The sequence below is a fragment of the Eutrigla gurnardus genome (genome assembly GCF_963514095.1).
Source record: "Eutrigla gurnardus genome assembly, chromosome: 4".
Classification (NCBI taxonomy): domain Eukaryota; kingdom Metazoa; phylum Chordata; class Actinopteri; order Perciformes; family Triglidae; genus Eutrigla; species Eutrigla gurnardus.
Window position 1 is genome coordinate 12,117,769 of NC_139918.1, and position 21,658 is coordinate 12,139,426.

At 42.8% G+C, this 21,658-nt stretch overlaps 2 protein-coding genes across 2 annotated transcripts; both read left to right on the forward strand.

The window, feature by feature from the left end:
* Window positions 1-6,879: 6,879 nt before the first annotated feature.
* On the forward strand, window positions 6,880-11,765 carry LOC311012454 (tripartite motif-containing protein 16-like; the record flags this gene model as incomplete). The annotated part of the gene is made up of 2 exons (XM_084007916.1): window positions 6,880-8,496; window positions 11,229-11,765. 2 exons carry the CDS (start codon window positions 6,880-6,882, stop codon window positions 11,763-11,765), a joined length of 2,154 nt encoding a protein of 717 aa, XP_083864042.1.
* A 1,854-nt stretch (window positions 11,766-13,619) lies between these two features.
* Window positions 13,620-21,355, forward strand: LOC311012455 (E3 ubiquitin/ISG15 ligase TRIM25-like; the record flags this gene model as incomplete). The annotated part of the gene is made up of 3 exons (XM_084007917.1): window positions 13,620-15,263; window positions 17,173-17,286; window positions 20,030-21,355. The coding sequence occupies 3 exons, from the start codon at window positions 13,620-13,622 to the stop codon at window positions 21,353-21,355; spliced, it is 3,084 nt and encodes a 1,027-aa protein (XP_083864043.1).
* Between the last annotated feature and the right edge of the window lie 303 nt (window positions 21,356-21,658).

Below are 21,658 nucleotides of genomic sequence, written 5' to 3' on the forward strand. Positions count from 1 at the left end.
TTGTGGTCACACATAAAACAGTTATCAAGCATAGCTTTAAATCCGGCATGGTGAATGTTTCTACTTATCTGACAGTGGTATTTGTGCTCTTTTGCAGTGTGTGAGATGGATCCAAGTCTGTCTTTCAGCTATGCGGACTGCTGTGGGTGTAGACAGTAACACTTGATAGAGTCCTTCCCAGCGGGGAGCTGACCAATCCTTTCGCCTCAGGACTTTGATAAACACCCAATCTCCTGGGTTTATTGGCCCTCCTGTTGGTGCTGGATCTGTAGGAGGAGATACTGTAGACATAACACTTTTGTTCTTCATCATTTTTGACATGTAGTCAACGATTGTTTCAGTCAATCTTGTATCATCTCCCTTTGTATCTATTAGCGGTACCCTAAATGGCCTTCCATATAATATTTCAAATGGTGATAATCCTGTACTGTTAGGTTGAATGTGTAAGCTTAATGCTACAGCTGGTAGACATGTTACCCAACTCTTCCCTGTTTCTTCCATAGCCTTCCTCAGTTTTGCTTTAATAGTTCCATTGTTTCTTTCCACCAGTCCTGCTGACTGTGGATGATAACTACAATGGAACCTGAGTTGGATTGAAAATATTTCCGATAGCTTTTGTATTACTTGATTCCTAAAATGAGGACCGTTATCACAATAAATCTTTTCTGGAAAACCATACCTTGGAGCTATTATTGTAGCTAAAATTTTGGCCACAGTTATTGCATCATTGTTCACTGTTGGTGTAATTTCTACCCATTTGGAGAACATATCCACTATTACTAAACAGTATTTCTTTCCTTCAGCTTTGTTTAATTCAATAAAATCCATACAGATACATTGGAATGGGTATGTCGCTTCTGGGAATTTACCTGGTTTAGGACGTAGTCTACCTTGAGCATTATGTTTAGAGCAAATCAATCATGAGGCACAAAAATTTTTTGTGTAATTGTGAAATCCATATGTAGTAAAAATGTTCTCTATTGTGGATACCATCCCTCCTGTTGAGACATGGGTAATCCCATGACTCAATATCGCAGCAAATCTAAATAAATTTTTTGGTAGTATAGGCTTTCCGTCGAGGCTCTCCCAAATCCCCGTTTCTGTCTGTGTGGCTCCTTTATTTCGCCACATGTTTTTTTCAGTCTCAGGTGAACTATTTTGCATGTCTCTCAAAATGTCATGATCTATATGTGTAAGCGTAGTCTCAGTAGTATAAATGTCATCTACATTTTTCTGAGTAGCAGCCGCTCGTTTTGCTTCCTCGTCCGCTTTTTTATTTCCCATTGAAATAAAATCTTTACCCGTAGTATGTGCAGCACACTTGCATATTGCAACTTTTCTTGGCAGTTGAATGGCATCCAGTAGCTGCAAAATGAGATCTTTATGTGTAATAGGTTTCCCTGTAGATGTTACCATGCCTCTATTTTTCCACTGTTGTGCAAACACGTGAAGTGTCGAGAATGCATACTGGCTATCTGTATATACAGTTATATCTTTATTTCTCCCTATTTTGCACGCCTCTGTAAGTGCAACAAGTTCTGCTGCCTGCGCAGAGAAATGCGACGGTAAGGAGCCTGACTTCAAAACCTTGTCAGATGTTACTACAGCATATCCACTTACATTTGTCCCGTCAGGATTCTTTTTACATGAGCCATCTACAAATATCACAATATCAGCAGCATCAAGTGGTACATCAGTGAGATCTGGTCTTGGTAAAACTCTAGCACTAGTTTCTCCTACACAATCATGTGCTATTCCATCTGTTTCATTTGGTAGCAGGGTTGATGGGTTTAATGTAGTGCATCTCTCTATAGTGAGATGTGGCTGTGACAGTAGGATAGTCATACAACTAAGATGTCGCGCTGGTGACATAAAGGCTATTTTGTTCTGCATTAGAAGTGCTGAGACCGCATGTGACACCAGAAGTGTCAGTGGGTGAAATAACACTATAGAAGCAGAACTCTGCACACTGAGTGCAGCTGCCTGTACTGCCTGCAAACAAGGTGGCATAGCCTTTGTGATGTTATCAAGTTTTGATGAATAATATGCAATAGGTCTCTGTTTTCCTCCAAATGGTTGTGTTAGAACACTAGTCATAAAACCAGATCTTGCATCGCAAGTCTGAACAAATGGCTTTGAGTAATCAGGGAAAGCTAATACTGCAGAGCTCACTAGAACTTGTTTGAGTCTAACAAAAGCATCATTAGTTTCTTGAGTCCATGTTATTTTGTCTTGAGCTGCCATAGGCTGGTCATATATAGCATTTTGGAGCGGTTGTGCTATTTCAGCATAATTAGCAATCCATTGTCTGCAAAAATTAGTCATACCTAAGAAAGACATCATTTGTTTTTTGGTTGTAGGTTTTGGTGCTTGTAAAATAGCTGTTTTCCTTTTTTCGTCTAGATGTTTACCTGACTGTGAAATATTAAAACCTAAATATTTTACAACCGTTTGCCACAATTGTAATTTATTTTTGCTGACCTTATGTCCTTGTTCAGCTAAGAACTTTAATAGAGCTAAGGTATCTGTTTTGCAATCTATTTCAGTTTTAGACGCTATTAAGATGTCATCCACATATAATAGTATCTGGCTTTTACACGGGGGTTCAAATTTTGCTAAGTTTGCAGACATGGCCATAGAAAAGATAGTTGGACTTTCACAGTAACCTTGAGGTATTCTCGTGTATGTATATTTTCTACCCTCAAACTGGAATGCAAACCAGAATTGTGAATCTCTATGTACTGGAACTGAGAAGAATGCGTTTGCCAGATCTATTACTGAGAAGTATTTTACTTTCGGGTCCAGATCGTTTAATAAAGTATGTGGATCAGGAACTAAAGGAGCTCTTGGTATTATTGCTCGATTTACTGCTTGCAGATCCTGAACCATGCGCCATCCTTGTGACGGTGCCGCCTTCTTTACAGGGAATAATGGTGTATTACATGGTGAATCTGGACACTCTCTGATTATCCCTCCAGCCAATAAATCCTTGATTATTGGCCGTATTCCTGTTATTGCTTCTTGTTTCAATGGATATTGTCTTTGGTAGGGCCTAAATGAACCCTTCGGGGTTATTTCTACTGGTCATATACCCCGTATTAGCCCTACATCTGCTGTCCCTTTAGACCATAGTTTTTCAGGAACAACTTTCAGTTCCTCTTCTTCTTTATCAGTCAGTAAGTATCATTCTGTCATTTGAGACATTTGTATTTTTGTCATCCTGCAGGCTTCCATGCCCAACGGGGTTGGAATTACTCCTATTCCTAATTTTTCCATTAAATCTCTCCCTAACAGATTCACTGGACACAGGTTTGAGATTGCAACCACTGCTAAGACTGTTGTATTTGTCTTTAGATCGGTAATTGACACCGGTTGACTATGTGTCCTGTCGCAGATTTAACCTTCATGCCTTTACCATGTTGGAGTGGCAGTCTATCACCGCCTTCATCTTTTCTGATTATTGTTCTACATGCTCCCGTATCGCATAGAAAACGAGTTTTATGATTATTAACCAACAGAGTGACTATCGGTTTTTGATTCATGCTTAAAAATATTTCAGCGCTTTCTAGTGAACATACTTCTTCCTCCTCATCTTCTGTGTCTTGGTGTGTGTGTGTGTGTGTGTGTGACTGTGCATGACCTGATTTATTGGCTAGTCACGCCGATGAATCATCAACTCGTCTGGGTCTCCCTGCTCCTCCTCTCCCCCGCCAGCCTCCTTGACCTCTGCCCTTTGGAGCTTTACAGTCTTGAGCCCAATGTCCAAATTTACCACAATTGTAGCAGTTCTCATCTCCTCCAAATCTCCGTCTTCCCCGTCCTTCTCCTCTTCCTCTCCCTCTCCAGCCTCCACGATTGACATTGCCTCGGAAATACACATCAATGAATGAATTAGCATAATTTTCATCATCATCATCATCCATGACAAATATTTCACTTGCCTTTTTTGTTCCACCTTTCTTGTTTTTCTTTTCTTTCAGTACGTTCTCTGCGTGTACTGCATGGTCAGTCGTAGCTTGTATCCCAGCAGTTCCAACACCAATTAGGTGCTTCCTTATAAACTGTGAGATCTCTGGCTTCATTCCATTCAGGAATGCGTTTTTTAGCTGCATATTATAGGGACCGTTGTCTGCATTATCCTGTTGTAAGCCGCTGTTTGCGGCAAACACTATTTTCAGTCTCTCTAGGTAAATCAACACACCTTCATCTGCATTCTGTACACACCGTGCTATTTTGCTATAGTCTGCTCTTCCCTGAAAATGAGTTATTATTCTTTGAATTAAAGCATCAATTCGGACAGTCCATTGAGCGTTGGTATATGGTATGGCAACATTGTTGTGAAATGGGTCCCATGTTCCCTTAATCAAACACCAATCTTGTTTTACAATGCACCTTAGTATTCTTTCTGCCTCTAAAGTGTTAAGCTGGAAACTGTTACACAATCTTTGAAACTGTTCTCTAAACTCTCCTGTGTTTTCCCTAGGGTGTGGGACCCCGCATGCTGCGTCTTTCACGTCTCCCTCTGTCCACGCTCTATACACTCTTATTGTTGCGCCTTGCCCATCCCCGGCTCTCGGGTTAGGCATTTCTATCATCGGATACATTTCTTCTTGTATGTTCAAACTCAGTGACTCCCTTGGTGGGGAGAGTATAGGCATGGTAGGAAGGTTATAAGAGTCATAGAACTTACCAGACCTCGTTGTTTTTGGACTTCCTGTAGCTGTTTCTGTCGGTGCAGGAGCGGTGAGAGTAGATGCAGAGAGAGAAGGAGGGCGAAGGACTTGAGCTGAGGCTTGGGCATGAGGCGGTGGTGGCTGAGGGATGTTGTACGGGGGAGGGTGGAGACCCAGAGGCACATACTTGTCATCCTGTTTATCTCGGTTGGAGTACAAAACAGGATAAAGTTTATTACATACTGAATCTTTTTCTTTTCCTTTTTCTCCTTTTCTTCCTATCTTTTCCTCTCTTTTCTCAGTTTCTTCTTTACATTGTCTCACTTTCTTTTCTTTCTGCTTCTGCATTCCTCTCTTCCTTGTTTCTGCCTCCTTTAACCATGCTTTCACCTGAGTGTATCCCTCTTTGTTCTGCCTTTTCTCACTTCCCTTTAACCTTTCCTCTATTTTTTTTCTACCAATTCTCTGCATTCTTCCACCTGCAACTTTCCTTTAAACCTTTTTCCCACTTCTTTATATATTTTACATTATCTAGAGCTTTCTGGCTCATTCATTTTGCATCTCATTTATATTGAACCTCGTCAGGTTCACAACAATATTTAAAAAAAAACAACAACAATCTAAAACAACTATTACAATTTCCCAGCTTGAATTTGTTAGTTATTTGTTTATTTATTTATTTATTTATCTATTTAATTATTTTCAATACGTATTTTATTTAAACGTTTTTTTCTATTTTACCGGTCTTTTTATTTCTTTCCTTTTGAGTACTCTTACCTATGGGTCTCTAACCCTTTCCCTGACGTCTTTTTGTTTTCGCAGGCCTTCGGGATTAGTTTAATCCTTGTCCTTCCAAAGACAGTTTACCTGGATTTAGGGTCCTGCCCTAAATCTAAGAGAGTCCTGCTCCCCCAAGCCTGGGCTTGATTCTATTTATTTCCTTTTTCCTATTAGGTCCTTTGACCTATTCTAAGAGATCGATCCCCCAAGTTCCCGACTTGCTTTACTTATTAGAAATTTCTTACCCTTTCGATGAGTCCCTGACTCTGTTTGCCTGGCTGGTCCGTCTCCCCTCTGTGGTTGGCCCCGTCACCGCCCCCTCTTCAGAGGACCTGGCCTCCTGTCCCAAACGAGGCTATATGAGCCCCGCGGTGGAGGTCTTTCAGAGGGTTTCTATTTCCTCTGCCTTAAGGTCTTCAGGTCCTCTTGTACGAAGAGAGGGAAAGATATTGGGGCCCCACGTTGGGCGCCAAAGTGTTAAAATAATTACCCGTTGGTATAGAACTGGAGGAAGGAGATCGGAGTCAGCTCAAGGTCCAAACATGGATTTAATCTTGATCAAGAGGAGAATTCACAGAACAACATGCTGGTCTGTTGCAAAGTGTAGACTCAAAATGTTGTGAGACGAACATGATATTTATCCATCTTCTTGTGGGTGTGTTTTCACTCAGTTCACAGGGATGGAAGTCATAAACTCCGATGTTTATCTAAACCTTGCATGGGTCGCAAACCCCACCTGGGTCATAAACCACACCCATGTCGCAAAACACCCATGTCGCAAAACACCCATGGGTTGCAAAACACACACAAATGGCCACAGGCCACACGTCACAGGTCACAGGACACATTTACATTCACCAAACCTTCTCATGTGTAAGTCTTCAGTTCAGATGCCTCTCATCAAGAAGTACAACATTTCCATATCAATCACCTGACATAAAATCTTCAAATGTGGTCAACCTGAACTTCAGGAGATGGAAACATGAGAAAAAGTCCAAAACCAACCTCAACACTTCTATGAAACATGACTGATATTATGTTGCACACTAAAATAAAACCTCTAATCAGTGAGAATCAAAAGGACAACAGCTAATAAAGAAATCCATTCAGCCATTTCAATACATAGCAGGAGTCATTTTGTCACATTTTCCCCATAAACTTAATTTCACCACAATAGGCACTTATGTCCATTTGGATTTGGAGCTCTTTCTCTCTTTGAACAAGCCAATGGGGACGCTCCAACCGACCGACCAATGACCTCAAAGGGCCCGCCCCCACTCTGCTGCGGTCCAATCAAGTTCTGAATACCAGAAACCTTGGTAACCCCTCCCTCCATCTCCTGCTATAAAAACAGCTCGTCTCTGCCTGTTGGTCAGAGCTGCTGCTGACTTTGTTCAGAGAAACTCTTTGTTCACTGAGAGGAGAAATGGAACACAAAAGACTCAACCTGGACCAGGAAACCTTCTCTTGTTGCATCTGTTTGGATCTACTGAAGGACCCGGTGACTATTCCCTGTGGACACAGCTACTGCATGAAGTGTATTGAAACCTACTGGGATAAGAAGGAGATCCACAGCTGCCCTCAGTGTAGTCAGGCCTTTACACCGAGGCCTGTCCTGCTGAAAAACACCATGTTGGCAGTTTTGGTGGAGGAGCTGAAGAAGACTGGACTCCAAGCTGCTCCTGCTGGTCTCTGCTATGCTGGACCTGAAGATGTGCCCTGTGATTTCTGCACTGGGAGGAAACTGAAAGCCCTCAAGTCCTGTCTGGTGTGTCTGGCCTCTTACTGTGAGAAACACCTCCAGCCTCATTATGAATCACCAGCATTCAAGAAACATCAGCTGGTGGAGCCCTCCAACAAGCTCCAGGAGAACGTGTGCTCTCGTCATGATGAGGTGATGAAGATGTTCTGCCGTACTGATCAGCAGTCTATCTGTTATCTCTGCGCTGTGGAGGAACACAAAGGCCACGACACAGTCTCAGCTGCAGCAGAAAGGACTGAGAGGCAGAGAGAGTTGGATGTGAGTCGACTAAACATCCAGCAGAGAATCCAGGACAGAGACAAAGATGTGAAGCTGCTCCAACAGGAGGTGGAGGCTATCAACCACTCTGCTGATAAAGCAGTGGAGGACAGTGAGGTGATGTTCACTGAGCTGATCCGCCTCATGGAGAAAAGACGCTCTGACGTGAAGCAGCAGGTCAGATCCCGGCAGGAAACTGAATTGAGTCGAGTCACAGAGCTTCAGGAGAAGCTGGAGCAGGAGATCAGTGAGCTGAAGAGGAAAGACGCTGAGCTGGAGAAGCTCTCACACACAGAGGATCACAACCAGTTTCTACACGACTACCCGTCGCTGTCACCACTCGGTGAGTCCACACACTCATCCAGCATCAACACCCGTCCTCTGCGCAACTTTGAGGACGTGACAGCGGCTGTGTCAGCGGTCAGAGATGACCTGCATGATGTTCTGACAGAGAAATGGATGAAGGTCTTAGCTAAGGGGACTGATGTGGTTGTTTCACTGCCGCAACCAGAGCCCAGGACCAGAGCTGAATTCTTAAAATATTCATGTGCACTCACACTGGATCCAAACACGGCACACATAGACTTGATATTATCTGAGGGGAACAGGAAAGTAACAATGACGGTACCAGGACAGACCGTTCGTAATCACAGAGACAGATTCCAAGATTGGAATCAGGTCCTGAGTAGAGAGAGTCTGACTGGACGCTGTTACTGGGAGGTGGAGAACACTGGGGGGTTAATTTCTATAGCAGTCGCATACAAGAGTAACATCAGAAAAGGTAACCTGCAAGAAGTTGGGTTTGGATACAGTGATAAATCTTGGGCATTAGCAAGTGACAATAAGAGATATGAACTCATTCACAACAAAGTCCTAACTCGCGTCTCAGGTCCTCCGTCCTCCAAAGTAGGAGTGTACCTGGATCACGGAGCAGGTATACTGTCCTTCTATAGGGTCTCCAAGACCATGACTCTCCTCCACAGAGTCCAGACCAGGTTCACTGAGCCTCTCCATGCTGGATTTTCTTTAGATTTCTGTTACGGGGAATCTGTTGTGCTCTGTAAACTCAAATAGACAGAAGTCAGTTAACAGTTGAATTCAGTCTTTTAACTCTTCAACCCATTGTGTCTCCATGTTTGCTGCGGATTGTTGGTTCTTCACTGCTCTGAGATCAGTAGTCAAACATGACAGTTGATAATGTTCATGATAAAAAAAAGTTATATTGGTACTGTAAACTACAATATTGGTATTTTGAAATTGAAACTGCAATAAATTTCTGAAAGCTCAATATTTTCGCACACATTTTTTTCCATTTTTGTTCATGAAGGGGTTTTTGTTTAATTTAGATGTAATGAATCACATTAAGTACACAATGTGTAGTTAGCGATAACCTCATTTAGTCAGACTGGTTGAAGTAAAACAATATTTCCCAAGACTACAATCAAACAACAGACACTGAAATCCTTATGTCAAAAAAGGCAATTTTGTAAACTCAAAGAAAGCCATAAAACATTCACTTTGAATGTAAGGCATCACATTTTATTTGATTTATGGATTACATATAATTTCCCACTGAGGATCAAACATGCCTCCTGACACAAACCAGAAAAAAATAGGAATTTTCAAAACTTCTGTCAAACATCAGAATACAGAATATTGTCTTTGAAAATGGCAAATTTGTTCTGATATGGATAGTAGAGACTGCTGCCTGCATGTTGATGACATGAATGCAAACTGAGCAATTGATCCCTCTTGATTGGCTGGAGTTGCCTCGGTGGTCGTGGGAGAATTTTCCCAGTGGATTACTGGGTTTTTCACACTCACTTCCATTGATTGTTGTTGTGACTCATTGTATGCATGTATTTTTCATACATAATTATCACTTGATTGTCCGAACAAACATCGTTACATTTCAAAGGAGGTGACCAGAAAGTGAGTTGTTGTCAGTAGACGACTCTGCTTTTGTCTCAAAGAGGCTCACATTGATCAGCGACTGCAAACCTAAACTCCACTCACCACTTGCACCTGGACAACGACCTGAAGGAATTGTGCATTTTGAAAGAAAATGGGACAGTGTTGACACCAAGGAGGACTTTGTCCATCCTGGAGAGGGAGGTAACTGGCCGGTCATAAGAAACCACTGGACTTTACCTGCTCAGCAGCAAACAGCAGACCCCAATCCAGAAGGACTCAAGGAACCAGATCTGCTTCTTTTGGTGACTGAATCCATCGATCCGTAGTATTGATACACTTTACTTGTGATGTTTACATTTACATTTAGGTCATTTAGCAGACGCTTTTGTCCAAAGCGACTTACAATAAGTACATTTGTCAAAAGAAGGAAACAAAGAAACCACGACGATCATTGCCGATGCAGTAAGAGCTAAAAATAGAACAAGTGTTAGGTCCTCATCTGAGTAAAGTAGTGCTTCAAGAGTAACAGTGCTACGATCCGAGTTTTTTTTTTATTTTTATTTTTATTTTTTTTTGCGGGGGGGGGGTCGAGGGAGGGTGTTAGTGGGTCATGCTATGTAGAGTCGAGGTGAAGTCTGAACAGGTGAGTCTTGAGCCTTTTTCGGAAGATGGCAAATGACTCTGCTGTCCTGATATTGGTCGGGAGTTCGTTCCACCACTGAGGCGCCAGAACAGAGAAGAGTCTGGACTTTGCTGAGCGACATTTGTTTGATTTCAGCGATGGTGGTACCAGCCGGCCAGCTGAAGTAGAGGAGCGGAGTGCTCGCTTCGGGGCATGAGGTTTGACCAGTGTTTGAAGGTAGGCAGGTGCCGTTCCATTGATGGCCCTGAAGGCCAGTGTCATCGTCTTGAATTGGATGCGTGCTATAGTGATGTCATTTCATTCATAGCATCCTCTCGTTTCACAACTAATCAACAGAAAGCACACTTCATTATTTGATCTGAAATGTAAATGTGTAAACATCACCTGACATAAAATCTTCAAATGTGGTCAACCTGAACTTCAGGAGATGGAAACATGAGAAAAAGTCCAAAACCAACCTCAACACTTCTATGAAACATGGCTGATATTATGTTGCACACTAAAATAAAACCTCTAATCAGTGAGAATCAAAAGGAGAACAGCTAATAAAGAAATCCATTCAGCCATTTCAATACATAGCAGGAGTCATTTTGTCACATTTTCCCCATAAACTTAATTTCACCACAATAGGCACTTATGTCCATTTGGATTTGGAGCTCTTTCTCTCTTTGAACGAGCCAATGGGGACGCTCCAACCGACCGACCAATGACCTCAAAGGGCCCGCCCCCACTCTGCTGCGGTCCAATCAAGTTCTGAATACCAGAAACCTTGGTAACCCCTCCCTCCATCTCCTGCTATAAAAACAGCTCGTCTCTGCCTGTTGGTCAGAGCTGCTGCTGACTTTGTTCAGAGAAACTCTTTGTTCACTGAGAGGAGAAATGGAACACAAAAGACTCAACCTGGACCAGGAAACCTTCTCTTGGAGCTGAAGAAGACTGGACTCCAAGCTGCTCCTGCTGGTCTCTGCTATGCTGGACCTGAAGATGTGGCCTGTGATTTCTGCACTGGGAGGAAACTGAAAGCCCTCAAGTCCTGTCTGGTGTGTCTGGCCTCTTACTGTGAGAAACACCTGTGTCAGCGGTCAGAGATGACCTGCATGATGTTCTGACAGAGAAATGGATGAAGGTCTTGGCTAAAGGGACTGATGTGGTTGTTTCACTGCCGCAACCAGAGCCCAGGACCAGAGCTGAATTCTTAAAATATTCATGTGCACTCACACTGGATCCAAACACGGCACACAGAGACTTGATATTATCTGAGGGGAACAGGAAAGTAACAATGACGGTACCAGGACAGACCGTTCGTAATCACAGAGACAGATTCCAAGATTGGAATCAGGTCCTGAGTAGAGAGAGTCTGACTGGACGCTGTTACTGGGAGGTGGAGAACACTGGGGGGTTAATTTCTATAGCAGTCGCATACAAGAGTAACATCAGAAAAGGTAACCTGCAAGAAGTTGGGTTTGGATACAGTGATAAATCTTGGGCATTAGCAAGTGACAATAAGAGATATGAACTCATTCACAACAAAGTCCTAACTCGCGTCTCAGGTCCTCCGTCCTCCAAAGTAGGAGTGTACCTGGATCACGGAGCAGGTATACTGTCCTTCTATAGGGTCTCCAAGACCATGACTCTCCTCCACAGAGTCCAGACCAGGTTCACTGAGCCTCTCCATGCTGGATTTTCTTTAGATTTCTGTTACGGGGAATCTGTTGTGCTCTGTAAACTCAAATAGACAGAAGTCAGTTAACAGTTGAATTCAGTCTTTTAACTCTTCAACCCATTGTGTCTCCATGTTTGCTGCGGATTGTTGGTTCTTCACTGCTCTGAGATCAGTAGTCAAACATGACAGTTGATAATGTTCATGATAAAAAAAAGTTATATTGGTACTGTAAACTACAATATTGGTATTTTGAAATTGAAACTGCAATAAATTTCTGAAAGCTCAATATTTTCGCACACATTTTTTTCCATTTTTGTTCATGAAGGGGTTTTTGTTTAATTTAGATGTAATGAATCACATTAAGTACACAATGTGTAGTTAGCGATAACCTCATTTAGTCAGACTGGTTGAAGTAAAACAATATTTCCCAAGACTACAATCAAACAACAGACACTGAAATCCTTATGTCAAAAAAGGCAATTTTGTAAACTCAAAGAAAGCCATAAAACAAGTATTTTAATCCTTGGCCATGATGGGACACAATCTGGATTTGCATCATGTTTCACATTCACTTTGAATGTAAGGCATCACATTTTATTTGATTTATGGATTACATATAATTTCCCACTGAGGATCAAACATGCCTCCTGACACAAACCAGAAAAAAATAGGAATTTTCAAAACTTCTGTCAAACTTCAGAATAACAGGTCACTGTGACAAGCAAAAGTCTTTGAAAATGGCAAATTTGTTCTGATATGGATAGTAGAGACTGCTGCCTGCATGTTGATGACATGAATGCAAACTGAGCAATTGATCCCTCTTGATTGGCTGGAGTTGCCTCGGTGGTCGTGGGAGAATTTTCCCAGTGGATTAGGCCTACTGGGTTTTTCACACTCACTTCCATTGATTGTTGTTGTGACTCATTGTATGCATGTATTTTTCATACATAATTATCACTTGATTGTCCGAACAAACATCGTTACATTTCAAAGGAGGTGACCAGAAAGTGAGTTGTTGTCAGTAGACGACTCTGCTTTTGTCTCAAAGAGGCTCACATTGATCAGCGACTGCAAACCTAAACTCCACTCACCACTTGCACCTGGACAATGACCTGAAGGAATTGTGCATTTTGAAAGAAAATGGGACAGTGTTGACACCAAGGAGGACTTTGTCCATCCTGGAGAGGGAGGTAACTGGCCGGTCATGAGAAACCACTGGACTTTACCTGCTCAGCAGCAAACAGCAGACCCCAATCCAGAAGGACTCAAGGAACCAGATCTGCTTCTTTTGGTGACTGAATCCATCGATCTGTAGTATTGATACACTTTACTTGTGATGTCATTTCATTCATAGCATCCTCTCGTTTCACAACTAATCAACAGAAAGCACACTTCATTATTTGATCTGAAATGTAAATGTGTAAACATCACCTGACATAAAATCTTCAAATGTGGTCAACCTGGACTTCAGGGGATGGAAACATGAGAAAAAGTCCAAAACCAACCTCAACACTTCTATGAAACATGACTGATATTATGTTGCACACTAAAATAAAACCTCTAATCAGTGAGAATCAAAAGGACAACAGCTAATAAAGAAATCCATTCAGCCATTTCAATACATAGCAGGAGTCATTTTGTCACATTTTCCCCATAAACTTAATTTCACCACAATAGGCACTTATGTCCATTTGGATTTGGAGCTCTTTCTCTCTTTGAACGAGCCAATGGGGACGCTCCAACCGACCGACCAATGACCTCAAAGGGCCCGCCCCCACACTGCTGCGGTCCAATCAAGTTCTGAATACCAGAAACCTTGGTAACCCCTCCCTCCATCTCCTGCTATAAAAACAGCTCGTCTCTGCCTGTTGGTCAGAGCTGCTGCTGACTTTGTTCAGAGAAACTCTTTGTTCACTGAGAGGAGAAATGGAACACAAAAGACTCAACCCGGACCAGGAAACCTTCTCTTGTTGCATCTGTTTGGATCTACTGAAGGACCCGGTGACTATTCCCTGTGGACACAGCTACTGCATGAAGTGTATTGAAACCTACTGGGATGAGAAGGAGATCCACAGCTGCCCTCAGTGTAGTCAGGCCTTTACACCGAGGCCTGTCCTGCTGAAAAACACCATGTTGGCAGTTTTGGTGGAGGAGCTGAAGAAGACTGGACTCCAAGCTGCTCCTGCTGGTCTCTGCTATGCTGGACCTGAAGATGTGGCCTGTGATTTCTGCACTGGGAGGAAACTGAAAGCCCTCAAGTCCTGTCTGGTGTGTCTGGCCTCTTACTGTGAGAAACACCTCCAGCCTCATTATGAATCACCAGCATTCAAGAAACATCAGCTGGTGGAGCCCTCCAACAAGCTCCAGGAGAACGTGTGCTCTCGTCATGATGAGGTGATGAAGATGTTCTGCCGTACTGATCAGCAGTCTATCTGTTATCTCTGCGCTGTGGAGGAACACAAAGGCCACGACACAGTCTCAGCTGCAGCAGAAAGGACTGAGAGGCAGAGAGAGTTGGATGTGAGTCGACTAAACATCCAGCAGAGAATCCAGGACAGAGACAAAGATGTGAAGCTGCTCCAACAGGAGGTGGAGGCTATCAACCACTCTGCTGATAAATCAGTGGAGGACAGTGAGGTGATGTTCACTGAGCTGATCCGCCTCATGGAGAAAAGACGCTCTGACGTGAAGCAACAGGTCAGATCCCGGCAGGAAACTGAATTGAGTCGAGTCACAGAGCTTCAGGAGAAGCTGGATCAGGAGATCAGTGAGCTGAAGAGGAAAGACGCTGAGCTGGAGAAGCTCTCACACACAGAGGATCACAACCAGTTTCTACACGACTACCCGTCGCTGTCACCACTCGGTGAGTCCACACACTCATCCAGCATCAACACCCGTCCTCTGCGCAACTTTGAGGACGTGACAGCGGCTGTGTCAGCGGTCAGAGATGACCTGCATGATGTTCTGACAGAGAAATGGATGAAGGTCTTGGCTAAAGGGACTGATGTGGTTGTTTCACTGCCGCAACCAGAGCCCAGGACCAGAGCTGAATTCTTAAAATATTCATGTGCACTCACACTGGATCCAAACACGGCACACAGAGACTTGATATTATCTGAGGGGAACAGGAAAGTAACAATGACGGTACCAGGACAGACCGTTCGTAATCACAGAGACAGATTCCAAGATTGGAATCAGGTCCTGAGTAGAGAGAGTCTGACTGGACGCTGTTACTGGGAGGTGGAGAACACTGGGGGGTTAATTTCTATAGCAGTCGCATACAAGAGTAACATCAGAAAAGGTAACCTGCAAGAAGTTGGGTTTGGATACAGTGATAAATCTTGGGCATTAGCAAGTGACAATAAGAGATATGAACTCATTCACAACAAAGTCCTAACTCGCGTCTCAGGTCCTCCGTCCTCCAAAGTAGGAGTGTACCTGGATCACGGAGCAGGTATACTGTCCTTCTATAGGGTCTCCAAGACCATGACTCTCCTCCACAGAGTCCAGACCAGGTTCACTGAGCCTCTCCATGCTGGATTTTCTTTAGATTTCTGTTACGGGGAATCTGTTGTGCTCTGTAAACTCAAATAGACAGAAGTCAGTTAACAGTTGAATTCAGTCTTTTAACTCTTCAACCCATTGTGTCTCCATGTTTGCTGCGGATTGTTGGTTCTTCACTGCTCTGAGATCAGTAGTCAAACATGACAGTTGATCATGTTCATGATTTAAAAAAAAAAGTTATATTGGTACTGTAAACTACAATATTGGTATTTTGAAATTGAAACTGCAATAAATTTCTGAAAGCTCAGTATTTTCGCGCACATTTTTTCCCATTTTTGTTCATGAAGGGGTTTTTGTTTAATTTAGATATAATGAATCACATTAAGTACACAATGTGTAGTTAGCGATAACCTCATTTAGTCAGACTGGTTGAAGTAAAACAATATTTCCCAAGACTACAATCAAACCACAGACACTGAAATCCTTATGTCAAAAAAGGCAATTTTGTAAACTCAAAGAAAGCCATAAAACAAGTATTTTAATCCTTGGCCATGATGGGACACAATCTGGATTTGCATCATGTTTCACATTCACTTTGAATGTAAAGCATCACATTTTATTTGATTTATGGATTACATATAATTTCCCACTGAGGATCAAACATGCCTCCTGACACAAACCAGAAAAAAATAGGAATTTTCAAAACTTCTGTCAAACATCAGAATACAGAATATTGTCTTTGAAAATGGCAAATTTGTTCTGATATGGATAGTAGAGACTGCTGCCTGCATGTTGATGACATGAATGCAAACTGAGCAATTGATCCCTCTTGATTGGCTGGAGTTGCCTCGGTGGTCGTGGGAGAATTTTCCCAGTGGATTACTGGGTTTTTCACACTCACTTCCATTGATTGTTGTTGTGACTCATTGTATGCATGTATTTTTCATACATAATTATCACTTGATTGTCTGAACAAACATCGTTACATTTCAAAGGAGGTGACCAGAAAGTGAGTTGTTGTCAGTAGACGACTCTGCTTTTGTCTCAAAGAGGCTCACATTGATCAGCGACTGCAAACCTAAACTCCACTCACCACTTGCACCTGGACAACGACCTGAAGGAATTGTGCATTTTGAAAGAAAATGGGACAGTGTTGACACCAAGGAGGACTTTGTCCATCCTGGAGAGGGAGGTAACTGGCCGGTCATAAGAAACCACTGGACTTTACCTGCTCAGCAGCAAACAGCAGACCCCAATCCAGAAGGACTCAAGGAACCAGATCTGCTTCTTTTGGTGACTGAATCCATCGATCCGTAGTATTGATACACTTTACTTGTGATGTCATTTCATTCATAGCATCCTCTCGTTTCACAACTAATCAACAGAAAGCACACTTCATTATTTGATCTGAAATGTAAATGTGTAAACATCACCTGACATAAAATCTTCAAATGTGGTCAACCTGAACTTCAGGAGATGGAAACATGAGAAAAAGTCCAAAACCAACCTCAACACTTCTATGAAACATGACTGATATTATGTTGCACACTAAAATAAAACCTCTAATCAGTGAGAATCAAAAGGGGAACAGCTAATAAAGAAATCCATTCAGCCATTTCAATACATAGCAGGAGTCATTTTGTCACATTTTCCCCATAAACTTAATTACACCACAATAGGCACTTATGTCCATTTGGATTTGGAGCTCTTTCTCTCTTTGAACGAGCCAATGGGGACGCTCCAACCGACCGACCAATGACCTCAAAGGGCCCGCCCCCACTCTGCTGCGGTCCAATCAAGTTCTGAATACCAGAAACCTTGGTAACCCCTCCCTCCATCTCCTGCTATAAAAACAGCTCGTCTCTGCCTGTTGGTCAGAGCTGCTGCTGACTTTGTTCAGAGAAACTCTTTGTTCACTGAGAGGAGAAATGGAACACAAAAGACTCAACCCGGACCAGGAAACCTTCTCTTGGAGCTGAAGAAGACTGGACTCCAAGCTGCTCCTGCTGGTCTCTGCTATGCTGGACCTGAAGATGTGGCCTGTGATTTCTGCACTGGGAGGAAACTGAAAGCCCTCAAGTCCTGTCTGGTGTGTCTGGCCTCTTACTGTGAGAAACACCTGTGTCAGCGGTCAGAGATGACCTGCATGATGTTCTGACAGAGAAATGGATGAAGGTCTTGGCTAAAGGGACTGATGTGGTTGTTTCACTGCCGCAACCAGAGCCCAGGACCAGAGCTGAATTCTTAAAATATTCATGTGCACTCACACTGGATCCAAACACGGCACACAGAGACTTGATATTATCTGAGGGGAACAGGAAAGTAACAATGACGGTACCAGGACAGACCGTTCGTAATCACAGAGACAGATTCCAAGATTGGAATCAGGTCCTGAGTAGAGAGAGTCTGACTGGACGCTGTTACTGGGAGGTGGAGAACACTGGGGGGTTAATTTCTATAGCAGTCGCATACAAGAGTAACATCAGAAAAGGTAACCTGCAAGAAGTTGGGTTTGGATACAGTGATAAATCTTGGGCATTAGCAAGTGACAATAAGAGATATGAACTCATTCACAACAAAGTCCTAACTCGCGTCTCAGGTCCTCCGTCCTCCAAAGTAGGAGTGTACCTGGATCACGGAGCAGGTATACTGTCCTTCTATAGGGTCTCCAAGACCATGACTCTCCTCCACAGAGTCCAGACCAGGTTCACTGAGCCTCTCCATGCTGGATTTTCTTTAGATTTCTGTTACGGGGAATCTGTTGTGCTCTGTAAACTCAAATAGACAGAAGTCAGTTAACAGTTGAATTCAGTCTTTTAACTCTTCAACCCATTGTGTCTCCATGTTTGCTGCGGATTGTTGGTTCTTCACTGCTCTGAGATCAGTAGTCAAACATGACAGTTGATCATGTTCATGATAAAAAAAAGTTATATTGGTACTGGAAACTACAATATTGGTATTTTGAAATTGAAACTGCAATAAATTTCTGAAAGCTCAATATTTTCTCACACATTTTTTCCCATTTTTGTTCATGAAGGGGTTTTTGTTTAATTTAGATATAATGAATCACATTAAGTACACAATGTGTAGTTAGCGATAACCTCATTTAGTCAGACTGGTTGAAGTGAAACAATATTTCCCAAGACTACAATCAAACCACAGACACTGAAATCCTTATGTCAAAAAAGGCAATTTTGTAAACTCAAAGATAAGCCATAAAACAAGTATTTTTATTCCTTGGCCATGATGGGACACAATCTGGATTTGCATCATGTTTCACATTCACTTTGAATGTAAGGCATCACATTTTATTTGATTTATGGATTACATATAATTTCCCACTGAGGATCAAACATGCCTCCTGACACAAACCAGAAAAAAATAGGAATTTTCAAAACTTCTGTCAAACTTCAGAATAACAGGTCACTGTGACAAGCAAAAGTCTTTGAAAATGGCAAATTTGTTCTGATATGGATAGTAGAGACTGCTGCCTGCATGTTGATGACATGAATGCAAACTGAGCAATTGATCCCTCTTGATTGGCTGGAGTTGCCTCGGTGGTCGTGGGAGAATTTTCCCAGTGGATTAGGCCTACTGGGTTTTTCACACTCACTTCCATTGATTGTTGTTGTGACTCATTGTATGCATGTATTTTTCATACATAATTATCACTTGATTGTCCGAACAAACATCGTTACATTTCAAAGGAGGTGACCAGAAAGTGAGTTGTTGTCAGTAGACGACTCTGCTTTTGTCTCAAAGAGGCTCACATTGATCAGCGACTGCAAACCTAAACTCCACTCACCACTTGCACCTGGACAACGACCTGAAGGAATTGTGCATTTTGAAAGAAAATGGGACAGTGTTGACACCAAGGAGGACTTTGTCCATCCTGGAGAGGGAGGTTAACTGGCTGGTCATGAGAAACCACTGGACTTTACCTGCTCAGCAGCAAACAGCAGACCCCAATCCAGAAGGACTCAAGGAACCAGATCTGCTTCTTTTGTTGACTGAATCCATCGATCTGTAGTATTGATACACTTTACTTGTGATGTCATTTCATTCATAGCATCCTCTCGTTTCACAACTAATCAACAGAAAGCACACTTCATTATTTGATCTGAAATGTAAATGTGTAAACATCACCTGACATAAAATCTTCAAATGTGGTCAACCTGAACTTCAGGAGATGGAAACATGAGAAAAAGTCCAAAACCAACCTCAACACTTCTATGAAACATGGCTGATATTATGTTGCACACTAAAATAAAACCTCTAATCAGTGAGAATCAAAAGGACAACAGCTAATAAAGAAATCCATTCAGCCATTTCAATACATAGCAGGAGTCATTTTGTCACATTTTCCCCATAAACTTAATTTCACCACAATAGGCACTTATGTCCATTTGGATTTGGAACTCTTTCTCTCTTTGAACGAGCCAATGGGGACGCTCCAACCGACCGACCAATGACCTCAAAGGGCCCGCCCCCACTCTGCTGCGGTCCAATCAAGTTCTGAATACCAGAAACCTTGGTAACCCCTCCCTCCATCTCCTGCTATAAAAACAGCTCGTCTCTGCCTGTTGGTCAGAGCTGCTGCTGACTTTGTTCAGAGAAACTCTTTGTTCACTGAGAGGAGAAATGGAACACAAAAGACTCAACCTGGACCAGGAAACCTTCTCTTGTTGCATCTGTTTGGATCTACTGAAGTACCCGGTGACTATTCCCTGTGGACACAGCTACTGCATGAAGTGTATTGAAACCTACTGGGATAAGAAGGAGATCCACAGCTGCCCTCAGTGTAGTCAGGCCTTTACACCGAGGCCTGTCTGGTGTGTCTGGCCTCTTACTGTGAGAAACACCTCCAGCCTCATTATGAATCACCAGCATTCAAGAAACATCAGCTGGTGGAGCCCTCCAACAAGCTCCAGGAGAACGTGTGCTCTCGTCATGATGAGGTGATGAAGATGTTCTGCCGTACTGATCAGCAGTCTATCTGTTATCTCTGCGCTGTGGAGGAACACAAAGGCCACGACACAGTCTCAGCTGCAGCAGAAAGGACTGAGAGGCAGAGAGAGTTGGATGTGAGTCGACTAAACATCCAGCAGAGAATCCAGGACAGAGACAAAGATGTGAAGCTGCTCCAACAGGAGGTGGAGGCTATCAACCACTCTGCTGATAAAGCAGTGGAGGACAGTGAGGTGATGTTCACTGAGCTGATCCGTCTCATGGAGAAAAGACGCTCTGACGTGAAGCAGCAGGTCAGATCCCGGCAGGAAACTGAAGTGAGTCGAGTCACAGAGCTTCAGGAGAAGCTGGAGCAGGAGATCAGTGAGCTGAAGAGGAAAGACGCTGAGCTGGAGAAGCTCTCACACACAGAGGATCACAACCAGTTTCTACACGACTACCCGTCGCTGTCACCACTCGGTGAGTCCACACACTCATCCAGCATCAACACCCGTCCTCTGCGCAACTTTGAGGACGTGACAGCGGCTGTGTCAGCGGTCAGAGATGACCTGCATGATGTTCTGACAGAGAAATGGATGAAGGTCTTAGCTAAAGGGACTGATGTGGTTGTTTCACTGCCGCAACCAGAGCCCAGGACCAGAGCTGAATTCTTAAAATATTCATGTGCACTCACACTGGATCCAAACACGGCACACAGAGACTTGATATTATCTGAGGGGAACAGGAAAGTAACAATGACGGTACCAGGACAGACCGTTCGTAATCACAGAGACAGATTCCAAGATTGGAATCAGGTCCTGAGTAGAGAGAGTCTGACTGGACGCTGTTACTGGGAGGTGGAGAACACTGGGGGGTTAATTTCTATAGCAGTCGCATACAAGAGTAACATCAGAAAAGGTAACCTGCAAGAAGTTGGGTTTGGATACAGTGATAAATCTTGGGCATTAGCAAGTGACAATAAGAGATATGAACTCATTCACAACAAAGTCCTAACTCGCGTCTCAGGTCCTCCGTCCTCCAAAGTAGGAGTGTACCTGGATCACGGAGCAGGTATACTGTCCTTCTATAGGGTCTCCAAGACCATGACTCTCCTCCACAGAGTCCAGACCAGGTTCACTGAGCCTCTCCATGCTGGATTTTCTTTAGATTTCTGTTACGGGGAATCTGTTGTGCTCTGTAAACTCAAATAGACAGAAGTCAGTTAACAGTTGAATTCAGTCTTTTAACTCTTCAACCCATTGTGTCTCCATGTTTGCTGCGGATTGTTGGTTCTTCACTGCTCTGAGATCAGTAGTCAAACATGACAGTTGATCATGTTCACGATAAAAAAAAAAGTTATATTGGTACTGTAAACTACAATATTGGTATTTTGAAATTGAAACTGCAATACATTTCTGAAAGCTCAATATTTTCGCACACATTTTTTCCCATTTTTGTTCATGAAGGGGTTTTTGTTTAATTAAGATATAATGAATCACATTAAGTACACAATG